The sequence below is a fragment of the Thalia democratica genome, chromosome 1 (assembly GCF_965202585.1).
Source record: "Thalia democratica chromosome 1, ktThaDemo2.hap1.1, whole genome shotgun sequence".
Taxonomy (NCBI): domain Eukaryota; kingdom Metazoa; phylum Chordata; class Thaliacea; order Salpida; family Salpidae; genus Thalia; species Thalia democratica.
The window spans coordinates 70395471-70412263 of record NC_139165.1 but is presented as its reverse complement, the minus strand read 5'-3'; the positions used below and the strand labels follow the sequence as shown (position 1 = coordinate 70412263).

The 16793-nt window shown below is 26.1% G+C and overlaps 1 protein-coding gene across 1 annotated transcript; it reads left to right on the top strand.

Moving 5' to 3' along the window:
- The first annotated feature begins 1315 nt into the window (after positions 1–1315).
- On the top strand, positions 1316–16569 carry LOC145838598 (polypeptide N-acetylgalactosaminyltransferase 4-like). Its single transcript, XM_082946220.1, has 12 exons — positions 1316–1333; positions 1552–1774; positions 2595–2742; positions 3558–3733; positions 5724–5843; positions 6693–6828; positions 8289–8508; positions 10108–10284; positions 10488–10616; positions 15024–15131; positions 15982–16131; positions 16444–16569. Exons 1-12 carry the CDS (start codon positions 1316–1318, stop codon positions 16567–16569), a joined length of 1731 nt encoding a protein of 576 aa, XP_082802346.1.
- The last annotated feature ends 224 nt before the right edge of the window (positions 16570–16793 follow it).

Sequence of the window (16793 nt, the reverse complement as noted above, 5' to 3'; positions counted from 1 at the left end):
TTAAGTAAAAAAAAAGAAAACCAAAGTTTTGAGCATATGGTTTAACAAAAAAAAAACTTAATAATTCTAAAAGTAAGTAACAATGTAATGCTTATGTTACATTTTTAAGAATTTTATAGGCACTATAGACTAAAAAATAATAATTAATTAAAATAGTAATAAACAGGACTCACATTGAAGTTACTTTCAAAAAATAGAAATATAACAATAAACATAAGGTTTGAAATTGATAAAGGTTTTATTTAGATTAGACTGTTGGAGATTAGAGTACAATTTTTTTTTCAGATTTTTGGGTTTGTTTTTAGAGGGTTTAGGGAAAGAAGCCTTGTGTTCATTATATCTAGATTTGAATGTTCTTTAGGTTAAACCAATGTAAATTTTGTGGTTATTTTCGGACGTGAAAATCTGCTTTGCAATAAAACATTGTTATTATTTTTCTTTAAATTAATAATTTTTTTTTTTCAATCTCCCCTGTGGATCCATTAATGTTTTATCATAAGTCACTCACTGTCCCAGATTATTTAAAACTTTCTCCGAAGTTATAACATAGTTTATTTTTGAATAGGAAAAATATTAAATATTAAGTCTAAATATTTGTTTTATTCTTTGTAATTTTTAAAGTTTATGGCTTAACATTTTATTTTTTTTAGTAAGAGATACTATAGTTTTGCTTTTATATTTTGTAAAACTAATATTTATGATAATGAATAAAATAGTCGGTGATTTGAAAGAAAATAGTTAAATACTTGTGAAATAAAAACAGAATATCTATTTACAGCACTAAAGCTATAATTTTTTAAAGGTTATATTAAACTTAATAATAAACCTTATTCAAAGTTTTTAAGCCAATTAAAGACTTAATTTTTTAATAGCTGAAAGTTTTAAAGTTTAATATCTAGTATTAAATAAAAATGCCTTTAAATAACACACTTTAAATACATTTTGATCTGTACCTGTATTTGACTTAAAAAATGTTTATAAGTTATAGCATTTTTTGTAAAAATATATATGATATATATGGTAGAAAGTATATATTCAGTTATTGATTACTTCTGTTACTAGTTTTTATAACTTAAATATTAGTTAATGAAATTTAAAGTGTTTTTAGTACTTAAAAAAAAAAGAAATTGAAATTTATTTAATTGCTTGCTTTGTACGCTGTAACATATATTCATTATTATTTCGTTTAATTTTTTATTTTTTATTTTAATTTTTCTTTAATTGTAATGTAACTATTCTAAAATTTATATTTAAAACTTCTTACAATCATCTTTTCTAGAACTTAGTTAGTTTTTTTATGAAAATTAAACTTATAATGGATTTGTTTCAAAAGGTTTTAAGCATTAATTAGATATAGACAATTTTGTTCTGTGAGAGCAAAACATATTTATAGTTTTTTAACTGTAAATAAAACTCTTACAAAATTTTAATAGAAAAATTTTCTAAGTTTTGAATATTTTTACAAAGTGTAAAGTATAAACTTTTTATTCTGTTTATAAGACCAACCTAGCTTACACAATTATTGCAATATCTGATAAATTTTTTTGACAGATGCTGACTTCAAGATATTTTAGAAAAGTGTTCTCACTAGTTTTTATTCTTGTTGCTGCATCAGTGTTGTTCTTCAAATTATATGAGTTGTTAGACAGATACTTGAATGCTGATTTCGTTCGCACATCAAACAACTTGATTGCACGCAATCCCAGATTCAATGGTGATTACAGCAAACCAGTGTTGAAAAGACCTGATGTCAGAGGACTTCCTGGAGACGGAGGTAATTTTTAAGAAACTTTTATAGTTTTCAATTATAATCTGGTTCATGGTTTCCCAAAATGGGCCATTACAGAAATTTAAGGGGGTATAAGTAGAAAGGGGCCATAGTTTGAAAATTACACTCTAAATATTCTGTTTAGTGAAGAGCAAAAAAAAAGAAAACTAGTTTTAGGTTTATTTAAGGGTAGTTTTTTGAGAAGTCTTGTTGGAGGGGGCCATAGCTTTTTATTTCTTTAAAAAGCGCTTATGAAAAAAAAATTAGGAAACTCTGATCTAGTTGCTAATAATTATTTTTAGTTGAAATTTTAATAAGTTTAAATTGATTCTGTTTCTAGTAACTGTTAGTTTTTAGTTAAGTTGTGTTATACCAACTTATATTCTTAATTATATATTTTTAATTTCATTTAGCTAAAGCTTTCCTTCTTGTCACTAGCAGTGCCTTAATAAAGCATATAAAATTATATTGAATTCTAAAATTAAGAACTATCATGATAACTATAGACTGTTTTAATTGTAAAAAAGTTTGTATATATGATTACATTCTAGTTAATGATATTTTCTTTTAGTTTTCGTAATGTATATACTTTTATGTTTCCTATATAAGTTATTATAGTTTATTTACAGTTATGACTTAGTTGTTTTTTTTATTAAATATTTAAAAGACTTTGAGATAAAAGTTATGGCAAATATACAAAAATTGATAATCAAGGTTTTTTTTGCTTCAAACAGTGTCAACTGTGTGAATACTTATAAAACTGTTATGTTAATGTTTTTTAAAAAAAAATTTCCATTTGTAAATTGTCATAGAAATATACTTTTAGGGGAAGGAGTTGATATACATCAACTGACTGGAAATAATCCAGCTGAAGAGGAGAAAATGAAGAGCTTGTTGGAAGAGTACAGCGTGAATCAGTACATTAGTGAAAAAATATCTCTTCATAGAAATATTGCTGATAAGCGAAATAGTTTGTAAGTTTAAATAATTACTTCATTATTTTCATTCAACAAAACTTTGTTATTTTTCTGACTCATTAAGTAGTTATTTTTTGAGTTTTTTGATTGCAAGCAATTCAATAACTTGAGTTAGCTCAAAACGTAATTTAATTTTTAAGACAATTATTGTTTATTTTGTTAGACAGATTAGATTCAACTATCCAAATTTTCAGTATAAAGTATAGTTTTTATAAGTCATACTAAATTAAAGGAAATAAGCATTTGAGATATTATAAAAAAAAATTATATTTTATAAATTTTAATTTGTAATATGAATGAAAGTAAAACAATATAATCATATATTTAAAGTTAAGTATCAAACGCTTCCACAGCTTTGATTTACAGCAGCGGTTCTTAACCTATTTTTATGTTTTACCCCTTTTTGGAAGGTTATCTACAAATTAACCCCAATATACAAAAAGTTATTTGATTTTGAGGAATTTAATTTTTTTTTTAACTTTAAGCTTATTAAATGAAGAAAAACGTAAAATTGAAAGAGTTTATTTAACTTAAAAAAATCACAGTTAAATACTAACTTATAAATTAAAACAAAATTACTAAACATTAATTTATACCTATAATAAAGAAATTTCACCCCCTAAAACAAGGAAATTTAACCCCAGGGTATAATGATTATACCCATATACAATTAAAACTAAACCCTAAAGATTAAGAATTCACTTTATATATTTTTTACTGCTTTGTTGAGTTATTTGATTTGGTTTGACCATATTTTAATAAAAACCACATTCAAGCAAGTCAATTTTTTAAAAGCTTTTTGAATTTTCCAGGTGTACAAAGGACCGCAAGCCTTTCGACTACCTGAACTTGCCAACTGCGTCGGTGGTCATCACTTTCTACAATGAGGGCAGGAGCACCCTCCTCCGCACAATATATTCTGTACTCCACACCTCACCTGCCTTCCTCCTCAAAGAAATAATTCTCATCGACGACATGAGCGATAAACGTTTGTTTTTTGTTGTTGTGCACTTTTATAAAGTTAGAAATATATTAAAAGTAGTTTTTAGCTATTTATAATAATCTTTTATTATTTTATTGATTATTAGTCTTTATTTGCCTCTAAAGTTAAATAGTATTTTCAAGAAAGTTTATATTTAGAAAAGATTTTTTTGAAAAAACTTTAGATTACTGCAAATTGTTAGTGTATTTTACGGTAAAATGTATATTAATATTATTTTAAAAGACATTAATAAAATGGTATTGAAACGATATTTGTTTGACACATGATTTAAGCATAAGTTTTTATATATACAATACAATAACACTGTCAGTCTTAAAAATATTTAATCAAAACGAAGATTTTAAAGTTTAAGCAACCTTTTAAACGTTATCATATTGCAACTTTGTAAAGTGATAAATAGGAAAAAGCTTAAATTATTAACAAGCTGTCATTCAATTTTCATCTTTATTTCCGAGACACATGGCTTATGTATACTTAAATTGTTAATAAACTTGAGCTTGAGGCTTCATGTAGAAAAGTTTCTCTAGTATACGGTTTTCTGATAGTTCATCTTAGTTGACTGTTTGTACAGTAGTCTTACGTACATTTTATAACATTTTAAAACCTAATTTGTCTTAACTAACTTTTGTACTTTAAAATCCTATTTTAATACATCATAACAACATATATGTACATTTTATAACATTATAAAACCTAATTTGTATTAACTAACTTTTGTACTTTAAAATAATATTTTAATACATCATGGTTACTATAAGTATTTTAGATCATAGTATTTTATAACTTGTTTTTTAATCTTAAATTAATTATAAGAGCAACTCCATCATGTAACAGAAATACAGCATTTTAATCTCTACTTAATTTTATAGTGTTGTTTATCCACAAAATTCAATTATTTATACTTAATTGTTTTTTTTTTAATTTTTTAATTTTCTGTTGTGGGACTAGGATGTGATTTTTTATATTTTATGTAAATTTCTTAAGTACATTTGTTAATATTAAATTAAAATTACACCATTTAAAGTTGGTTTTATAAAAAAAAAATTTAAACTTCAGAAACGTTGAAAAATATAGTGTTCGAAAAATTACAGTATAGTTTTAATAAAAAGGATTATATAGCATTGCAGTTTAGATTGGTGTTTTTAAATCAGTCAACTGTAAAAAACTAGAGTATATAAAAACCAGTACTATTTTTCTTTGTAAGTTTTAGTGAACTTAAATTAATTAGTAAAAAAAGTTTTTATTTAGTGTATATCTTATTTTAATACGTACTGTGGATATTTTGATTATGTTATGGATTTTATCAAATACAAAATTAAACTTTTTATTTTTTATTCTACATCTAACTTAGATAAGTTATATAAAATTTATTAGTTTTCATACTATCTAGGGATGTAATTTTTTATATAATTACTATAGAATGTCTAGTATTATAGCTTAATGGAGTGCTTGCTCTTAATTAATCGTAAAGATCCATTTATACTGGCTTAACTAATTTAGTCATAAATCTTTAACGACGCAACTGATAATTTTAAGCACTAATAATTATTAATAAGGTTTATACTTTTTTTTTATGTTAATGATGTAGATTTTATAAAAACAAGGAAACAGCTAAAAGAAAATTTTTCAAAGTTTTGAAATTATTAGCATTCAAAAGATATTTTTGTTTTTATTTTTGTTACAAGTAATTTTTAGTGAAATTTCACTAAACTAAGTTTTATACTTAATTTTTAGCTTACTTTTTTTTTTTTATACTAGTACATAAAATAAATCATAAGCGCTGAACAAAAACTTTCAGCATTGTTTGTTACTTATGAAAGTGTTTATTTTTTAAGTGTTTTAAAGTGGCCGCTTTCGTTCTATGGTCATCAAAACAACTACTGTCCATTAAACTTTTATCATCACCGAGTTTATTTTAATTTTTTGATTCTGTTCATTAATTATTCATAAAAATTAATTAATTTTTGTTTTGCAGCACATTTAAAGGCACCTTTAGAGGACGATTTAAGGGAAATCCCCAGAGTTAGGCTGATCAGGACGGTGCAGAGGGAGGGTCTGGTCCGCGCCAGGCTGCTCGGGGCGTCTAAAGCCAGAGGTATTTTTTGTTCAATTAAATTTTTGTTGAAATTATGTAAATTTTAATTTATTTCTGCAAGGCGGAACAAAGTTTAATTTGAATTTAAATGAGTTAGTGAGCAAATTTAAACAAATTTGTTTGCCAACTTTAACGATTTAATTTAAAGTATTTACAATCGATTTTTTTTAAAAGTATTTTAAGTTTTATTTTTTGAATGACTTATGAAAATAATAGTATTATTAAAAATTATCTCAAAATAGTTTATGACTTATGTAAATAGTTAAATTTGAAACCTTGTTTTATGGGAGGCGCAAACTAAAACAGTAAATAACTAGAAATCACTAAAAATCTATCTCCTTCTACGTTTTTTGAGATAACTACCTCAAACTTTGAGGAAATGTTCCTTGGTATATTTAGAAAATTCTGTTGAAAAAAAATTTCAAAAAATCAAAAAATGAAAATTTTATAACTAAAAAACAAAATAAAACTGTTTTTTTTGTTTATTTTTTATATAAAATTTTTATTTTTTAAATAAAATAAATTCTTTCCGACAGAATTTTCTAAATATATCAAGGAACATTTCGTGAAAGTTTGAAGTAGTTATCTCAAAAAACGTAAAGGGAAATAATCTATGTTTGCCGTTTTAGTTTGCGCCTCCCATAAGGAACCTATTGTTGCTTCCGACTTTGGCCGGCTATATCTCAAAAATTATTTATTTTATTCATTTAGAAAATTACTTATGACATACAATTCACATAAGTTTTCAAGTTTAACTATTTTCTTTTTTAAGACAATAGTTTTAACTTAAAAGTATGACTCTTCACCTAACTATTAAACATATGAACTTACTAATATTTTGATACGCAGGTGAAGTGGTTGTGTTTCTTGATTGCCACTGTGAAGCGACGCCCGGTTGGCTAGAACCGCTGCTTGAAAGAATTCAGGAGAACAACAAAGTTATCGCCATTCCCGTCATTGACATTATTGACTGGAACGATTTTAAGTGAGACTTTGCTTTGCATTATACAATATATATATATATAGTTTATATTTTCTAAAAATTACTGCAAAAATATGTAATTATTTAGTTTTTGTTTATTTTATTTTTATTATAAACTAACCCGTTTTCTAACAACCTTAGAAATTGACGTTTTATTAAATAATACAAAACGTAAAGGTTTTATTTTTAGAAAAAATATTAAATTAAAAGTAAAAATTTCAATTAAAGTCGTACAAATACAACTTGTGTTTTTGAAATAAAAATACGAAACAATTTTTTTTCTATGTAAACTGTTTTTTAAACACACATGTTTTATTATAAAGATAGAAAATAAGTTTGTGTTCAGAAATTATAAATTTGTTTGGGAAAATGTTATTTTTATCTTAATCCTTTGCAGAGTAAAGAACTCGTTATTTAAATTTTTTTAGGCTTGTTTTGTTCTATAAAACTGTTATGCACTTTTAATTAAAAACACATTTAATATTTACAAAAAACACCGTAGAAAGAGTATAATAAATTTTTAATGAAATTTTACAAAACAAGCTAATAATCAAAAGCAAAGTGTTACTTTTCGCTGACAAAACAAGAAGTTTATACCAGACAAGCCCAAAACTTGATAACAAGCTAGTAATCGACAACTTAACTAAAACATACAAAATTTCTAATGAAGACTTAATCAACAAAATAAATTTAGAATCTGAAAAAATTATACGTGAAAGAAAGTACAAAAACAAAAAATATCTAAATTTTCAACTGCAGATGCCTTCATAACTATAAAAGATTACAAGAAAAATTTTCCTTTTAATATTGAATGTAGAATTCTCAACCCCGGACAAAACGAGCTCGGTAGAATTGTTAAAACCATTTTAGAAAAAGCAGTAAATGAAATAAGAACCAAATCTTCTCTAATACAATGGAAAAATTCACACGATGTTATAACATGGTTCAATAAAATCAAAAATAAAAATACTAAATGCTTTCGTCATACTGTTTTTTGTTTTTTTGCATAACTTTTGTATCTTTGTTTAGTACAGTGCTTTTCATTTTGAATTCTGGCTGATGATTAAAGCTTTATGAAAAATTAAAGCTTTATGAAACATATGTACCAGAGTTTTTAAAATCGCCTTTTCAATAAATTATTTAAAAGCCCTTCAAGTGGGCTCAGTAGAAAGTGTTTAAGTTTAAACATTAACCTTATTCTATATATATATATATATATATATATATAAACAAATAGTTTTGTTTTTTGATTATTATACTGTAGGGTGCTTTTGTAATACTAATTGATTGCAGAGGCTGAATATATTTATTTCAAGAAATTTGCAAACTTTTTGAATTTGGTTCACAGTTTTTGTTCTAAACTTTTTTGACTCTGAAAGTTTCACTAAAATTTATGTCCAGTAAAAATTCGAATAACGTAAACAACGTAATAAAATAAATTCATTTAAAATAACAACAAACAGATACTATTACTACAAGGGGAACAAGCCTCAAATAGGAGGATTCGATTGGCGGCTCACCTTCCAATGGCACAGAAGGAGGAGCCACGAGATGGCGCCAATCGCATCCCCGACGATGGCGGGCGGGTTGTTTGCCGTCCACGTGCAGTACTTCGTCGACATCGGAACATACGACAAGGGAATGGACATCTGGGGAGGGGAGAACCTGGAGCTGAGTTTCAGGGTTTGTAATTGTAATAATGTTTAGTAATTGCAATGGAACATGTTGAAAAATATTTTAAACTTTCTTAAATACTTTTTTGCCTAAACTGATGATTTAGTTCTACTTGGTTAGAAGGCTCTAAAATAAGTCTCAGACTTTATGTGCATTTAATTTTTTTTTAAATTTTATAAAGAAAGTTTAGTGAAAAATTAATTAATGGGTACATTTAAATTTAAATAGAAAGTTTTGGTAAACATTTGGTACACCACAAGAAATTATTAATCTTCAAAGATAAGTTGTCACAGCTAACTTTATATAAAAAAGAACTCAGTAGTATCTGATGTTAATTATTTTAGTATGTTAGTTTAAAAGAGTAAGCACTTTTACTACAATTGCATATAGTTAAGTAATAAACAAAACAATAAATGTATAATGTTTCTACTAAATGTTTATTAGTTTACAAAGTTCGTAAAACGAGTTTTTAAAACTATTAAGTTGTAAAATATAAAAATTTCGCTGAAATCTTATTAAAGAACAGATGTATCTGCTTTATAGATTAAAATTAAAGCCTAATTAAGTAAAAGTATCAAAAGTTCACATGTACATTGTACATACAAACCTTGTATATATGTTTAATTAACTTAGTTTTTAAAATACAAATATATTGTAGAGTATGGTAATTAAAATACCTGATACCATAAAAAAAAGTTAGGATGGTCAGAAATACCTAATAATGTAATGTTTAAAAGTTAGTTATTTTGAGTGGTGTTATTGTATCTTTGATTTTCAAAAGGTTAATTAATTAAATTATTTTTCTAATTAGTAACCATTAACAAAATATAAAAGATAACTTTTTCATAATTTATACTTAATTTTCAAGCTTTAATTTAAAAAAAATTAATTAATTGATATACTGTTCTGATAGAAAACAAATAAAACATTTATTGATCGATTTTACTAGGCAATAAACCTTCGATTTAAAAATTAAACTGGCATTATTAAATATCTAGATATTTAAAATTGGAAAAAAAATTATAATTTGGACAGCTTGTGTTTAGTATTATTGGATAACATAACTGTGGTGTTATGGTTTAATGTTGTATTTTGAAAATACTTGTTAACTCATTTTTAAATCAAATTATTCCAGTAAGTATTTTTTTGTAACTTTGTTAATAAAAGTTTTATTTTTTTATTATATAGATACTTATCAGTTTTTATTTAGTATCTGCTTATAAAATGTTTTCAACAGTAAAATTGATTAGCTATTTTTTCTTTACTATAACAACTTGCTTAATATACTACAACTTGCACAAAAAATGAAAAAAAAAAGATTATTAAGCTTTGAAAAGTTTTTAAATTCTTAAGTATGTACCAAAATAAGTATATGATTTTTTTATAAGTTTAAATGACATAATATTTAGTAATAATATAAGTAAATAAAAAGCTACACAAAAGACTAAAGTTAATATATAAAAGTTTTGAGACATTTTATCGGCCATATTTTGCTAAAATGTGCAACAAAGAAGAGTGAAAAATTTCAAACATTTTGAAGATAATTACTTGAAATAAATGCAGCCTTTTTAACTGAAGAACGGTTTTCATTAAACAAACCAATCACAGGCGTGGATGTGCGGCGGAAGGCTCGAAACGATTCCCTGCTCGCACGTCGGTCACGTGTTTCCAAGGGAATCCCCCTACCCGAGACCATTCACCAGAAAGAACTTGAGGAGGATGGCTGAGGTTTGGATGGACGGATACAAGAGGCACTTCCTCATCAGGAACCCCAAAGCTAGAGAGGTTTGTTGGAAGTGTGTTATTTTAATATTTTTGTTTTTTTTTGATAAATATTTTTAAAATAAAGTTCAGCGTACTTTTTTTTTCAAAATTATCAAGTACTAACAATCTGTTAATCGATAACTATTACTTGAAAGTCTCTGTTTTTTTTTCAGCTTAAAATTTGGTTCAAAAGAATATCTTTGGTTTAATTTTTTTTTAAACAGCAAGACATCGGTGATATTTCAGATAGGATTGCTCTTCGCAAGAAACTTCAGTGCAAAAGTTTCGAGTGGTACCTGAAAAATGTGTACCCGTCTTTGTACATCCCTGAAGACATTCCCGGTCGTTATGGTGCTGTAAGTACATTCATGTTTGGTAAACTTTATTTTGTTTAATACATTTTACACATATTTGTTTTTGAAACATCAACTCCTGATTTGTAATCATTAATTTTTTGACTATTTTCAATAATAAGTTTTAGTTAATTAAATATCTTTAAGCTTAAAGGACGTTCAAAATTATTTTGAAATTTGTAAAGTAAATATTTGGTATAGTGATATTTGCTATAGGTTTAATTCCTTTTATAAAAAATATAGTTTATTTTGTTTGTTTTTTATTCTATAACACTAAAGAATTTATTAAGTAGTCTAATATTTGTTCTGTTGTGTTAAAACAACTAAAAAAATTCTTTTTTAGTTGTATTACCATTAATTTTTTTTTTGTTAATCTAGTTTCTCTATATTTGAAAATGATACTTTACAGCTAGAAGTTTGAACCGCTCTAATCCTTCAGTCATAAAATACTTAATATTAACTAGTTCAGTAAGATGAAGTATTTACAATGAAGTTTTCAGTAGTTTTTTTGTTGGTTAATAGTTTTCGTTTAATTTTAAATTTTATATTTATTTTAGTAGATTTAACTTCTTCCTTTATAATTGAGTAGGTTTTACTTAAATTATAATTAAAACCAAATTTTTTATATGATAATAGTTTTTTAATAAAAGAAAGCAATCGTAAACTAATGTAAAAGGAAGCTCTTTTTATGGACATGTAGAGGTATACTAAAAATTAAAGCACAAAAATTTATAAAATTTAAAAATAACAATAGCAAATACCAGCATAGCGACTAAAAAATTATATAATAACCAATGGCGTCGCGTGGTCTTTTTGTTAGGGGGCGCTGCAGATTGAGATTGTGAAATTAAAAATCCCTTTGTTTGAAACATTTAGATTAAAATCATAAAGGTAATATAAAGAAATAGCAAAATTTTCGAAAAATAAAAGTTTAACATATTTTTTAACTAAATAATAATTAAAATAAATAAATAAAAACACATATGTATACCCTTTTTTAAAAACTATAGCTACATTTATTTTTATTTAATTCTATGTAAGTTTCTGTATTGGCACAATTATAAACTCACTAACTTAGTTTTATGACTTGTCTAACTTTAAAAAAAGTAAGTAACTTAAAGAAACGAGGTTGCCCCTGCTCAATTTTTTCCTGCTCGAGTTGCTCCTGCTCAAGTTTTTCCTGTTCGAGTTTGTCCTGCTCGAGTTGTTCCTGCTCGAGTTGTTCCTGCTCGAGTTTCCTCTGCTCGATCTTTCCCTGCTTGAATTGCTCCTGCTCGAGTTGCCCCTGCTTAAGTTTATTCCTTTTCGAGTTGTTCCTCCTAGAGTTTTTTCTGCTCGAGTTCAACTTGTCTTATTGTTCTCGCGTTGTAGTAAATTTTCAACAGCGATCATGATTTAATTCACATGGTGCTGAAAGTTCATGCAGCTCCTGAATTCAGCTTTTCAACATTTTTTGTATTGAAAACTTGTATACGTTTAAAATGCTGCTGACACAGGTTGAGCTTTCATCTCCAATTTTACGAACATTTTGAATATCAAGTTTAAAGTTATTTGTCTTAACTAAAAAAGGTTGCTCAATTTACTGAAATGTAAAGAGCTTATTTAAATAAAGACTGCAGAAAGAAACAAACATGCCCCCTGGAAGGAGGAGAATGTAGGGCAGAAAATGTAATTTACTAGGCAACAATAAAAACAGATAGTTCATCAAAAATATACATTGGAGTAAGTGCCAATCTGCTAAAAAAAACGTATAGCAACACACAATACAACAATAAACAGCAAACCAAACGACAAAAACTACCTTCAGTACAAACAAGCAACCGAACTTTCAAAATTAACCTACAAATTAAAAAATGAAAACAAGAAATACAAATTAAGTTGGAAATACTACAAAGGAAAAATAATCTAAACCAGGAGCAATAACATGCAGGTTGTGCTTAAAAGAAGCTTTATTAATACTTAAATCTGGTACAAATTGCATCAACAAAAGAACGGAATTAATGAGCTCATGCAGACACAGAAAGAAATTTTTATTAATAAACTGGAAAGCAGACAAAACTTAAATCAGATTGTAATACTAGTACAAAATAGGTTTTTGACTTTTTCATTGAGTTTTGTTGATATTTGGTTTAAGTTTAAAAAATTTTTAGATAGTTCTCAAATCATCTTAGATAAATTTTTAGAATTTTTTAGCTAATTCTTAAATCCGTTTAAATTTCAACTGTTACATAAGCTTAAATAAAATAAGATTTTTGAAATTTTTCAATGACTTTGAGTTTTTGTTGATATTTGGCTTAAAATTACAATTTTAGATAGTTTTTAATTCCAGCTAGATAAATTTCAAAGTATAAATATATTTAAACTTTTTTCAAAAAAGCTCTTAATTTAGTTATTTTTTGTTTTTTTTTTATTTTTTTGGCTCACTATATAAATTATAACTGTTCAAAATATAGGTTTAATCGTTTGCTAACAAAAGATATTAGGTAGAATATAAATAAAATAAAATTGTAGATTAATCTTTCTTTATTGTAGCAACATATGTTTCTGTGTGTTCTATTCTTTCATTACAGTGATCATTTTTTTACAGAACCCAGTTGAAGTGTGTTGATTCGTTAACACACAGAAACATATGTTGGTACAATAAAGGAAGATTACTGTACAATTTGTTTTTATTTATATAAATTATATACAGTTCGTTTTAAAATTAGTACTAATTTTACCCAATTATACACTGATAAGCTTAAATTTTCGAGTATGTAACATTTTAGTTTTTTGTTTAGATTTTCATCCGTAAATACGTTTATAAATAAAATTATAGATAATCAACATTGATTTTGTGCAGTTTACTATTTTATTTTACTTGAAGAGGACGATTTTTTTTGTCACCGAAACCTGGTTGTAATAATTGATTTAATTTAATGATGAAATAATTAATTTACACATCTTTAATTATTTGAACATCAAATTAAAAACTTAGAAAAAACTAAATTAGCAGGGAAATTAACGACGTTCATGTACACATTTGGTTGTATTTTGTGTACAACTTCATGATAACATAACTTTCTTATATTTCTACCTAATATAAAAATTTTTATATCTTTTTAAAGCTCAATTCTTCAGCTTTATAATACAGTTACTTTGACGTAGTTTGAGGTTGTACAGCTGAATCAGGGGCCCATTTAAAGCAGCGTGTTTAAAGTCTTTAACTCTAAAATAAGTTTAAAAAGTTGTATAATTTTTAATTTTTTTAGGTGGAGCTACAGCTCCAGCGTTCCATCCTACGCGACGCCCCTGATAATAACTATAATTCTTTTTATTCCATTAGGAAAAGTAAGGTTTAAAAACCATTAATGAAAATAAGGTATAAAAATTAATTTTTGTTTTTATGTTTTTTTTTAACTTTAAAAGCTGTTTAATCATAAATGATATTTATTAAAATTTTACTACGTACAATAATTTCTTAGTTAGTAGAAACTAAGAGTATTAGTTTTTAGTTTTAAACAATTTTGTATAAAATCTTTGACTTTGAAACTTAACTAAAAAAATTTAAACTTTGCCACAAACTCATTCTTAATATTATGATTTAACTTGTTTTGTTTTTAGGTAAAAATTTGCTTTAACTATAAGTTTTTATAAAAAGCATTTGGGCGGGATTTCAATTTTTAATAGCTATTACAAGCACAAGATTGTTTAAATTTTCAATAGTTACGTCACTATTATAATATGCTACTTTAAAATGCACCTCAACTTTTAGCTCATTTTATTAACTACATTTTTGCTTAAGCAATGTTTACTTTGAAAATTAACTAGAAGAAAAAAGAAAGCTACATACAGCTTTTATTATTATTCTTGTTATATTGATTTTAAAACTCAACTAAACTTTAAACTTTACCTTAAACTCAATTTTAATGTTAAAGTTAAATTTATTTAGTTTTTCAAGTAAAAAATGTTGAGTAAAAGTTTGCTGCTCTAACTTAATTTAATTGTTTAAATGCTATTTTCCATGACTGTCACATATCTTTTTAGATTTATTTAAGCACTGACGAGGTCTTTGACCGAAACTTAGTTTGTAAAATAAATTTTTGAAAGAATAAATACAATTTTGTTTAAAATGAATATAATTTGATTAAATTAACACAACTTTTAATGCAATGTCGAAGTTATAAGTTTTGTTCTAATTTTTCAAGTATTAAAGTTTCTATAATATTTTTGCTTGTTATTTCTTTAATAACTTTTTTATTTTCTATTAAATGCACATTCAAATGTTTTTTAAAATTTGTTTGTATTTAATAAAGTATTAAACGCAATTATGTACTTAAGTTCTTAATGCAAATTCTTATAAACAATTACTTAACAAACAAACATTTTTTTAACTTTTGTGCCAACAACAACTGATTGTAGCTCGAGTGCCTTGGCAACGACGGCAAGTACTGCCTCAACTACGCGCTGCCCAAAACCGACCCGTTGAGCGGCCAGTTGAGCGTCCACCCGTGCCACGGAAAGGGCGGCAACCAGGTACGTTTTTTGTGCACATTTTGATTATATATTTTTTATTTTGCATGTACTGTGACGTCACTACGAGCAGCTGAAGAACGAGGCCTTCCTGCACTGCCTCATGTGGCCGTCGTACGCGAAGAGAAAGGAGAATAAGAGGCTGATGCTACACTCTTGCGCCGGACAGTGGCGGCCCTACGAGGTTGAGGGGTGGTCATCATGAGAGCAATTCGTTCATTCATTTAATTTGAAGACGTTTAATTTGTAGTAAGAAAATAGGGAATGGCATTTTGGTTTAATTTTAGTGGTGGCGGTCACATTAAGTAGCTTATTATTATAATTATTACATAATTATATTTTTTTACAGTATTGAGACACAAAGCTAGCATAGCTAGGTTAATTGATGCATTTAAGTTTATGTAAAATTAAGTTTTTATTAAACAATAATTAATTATTGTTTTTTGTTTAAGTTAACCTATTTTGATATCTTTTATTTTCCTAATTTAGTATCTACTAAGATTTTTTTTTCTGCAACTGTTTTTTTTTCATACCTAAATAATAACATTAGCTTATGTACTCAAAAAAAAATCAATGGAGCAGCCAAAAACATTTAATTAATAATTTAAAGTCTAATTTTAAACTGATATGGATAATATAGTTTAGAAACAGTAGTATTAGTGTTATACGCAGAAATTTAAAATGATAATTTTATGGTTTGCATTTTTTTAAATATCCTGAATGACTAGTTTAGGCCTCATATGCTGTCTTCATCATAGTCAATTGTAATGGTCAAATAGTTTTCAGTTTTAACTATCTAAAGCTGTTTGATCAACTCAGTTCTCCAGTTGTTTTACTTAGAAGTTTTCGTCAGTTCTTTGAATACTCGTCCCGCAACGAACTGAGATCCAACTGGAGGAAAGAGGTGTGCCTTATGACGTCAAATGACGACAAACTCAGCATGGTCTATTGCGTAAGTGATGACGAATCACCTTCTAACATGCACCAGTGGATACACAATCAGGTTGGCATATATTGTTTGTTCAATTCAATATTTTTTTTCGAAGTAAATAAATAATGTTTTCAGATTAACATTTTCCAGGTAAAATGAAAATTTTGTGAAATTTTCAGATAGATAGTTTGTTATACTCTGTTCAAATTAATATTTATATTTGTTTAAAAATGACAATTTTTTTAAATAGATAACTTTAACAGTGTATGTGTTTGTTTAAAGTTTTTATATAAGTCTGTATGCTAAAAGAACATTTTAAGATATTTATAATGTTCATTTTAAATAGAAAACAACAGTATTAAACGTTTTATGAAATATTTTCAGTACAACCAGATGAAAAACGCGGCGACGAGAAAATGCCTGATGGTTGACGCCAACCCCAAACTTACCCTCGTCATGGCAACCTGCGACCCTAAGAACAAAAGACAGCAGTGGAAGTGGTACACGTGATTGTCACGTAATAATACTGAATGACGCAAGCAAGTAGTATTTTGTATTCATAACATATTTCTTGGATTGTAATAAGTTAAAAAGTCTAAATACTTTTTTCAATACAAAAATTCCCTGTATTTAAAAGTATAGTACACCTAGTAAATGAAGACATTACTATTATTTTATTACTATTAGTCAAAAATACTTTTATCCTTATTTTTTACTTTTTGTATTTATATATT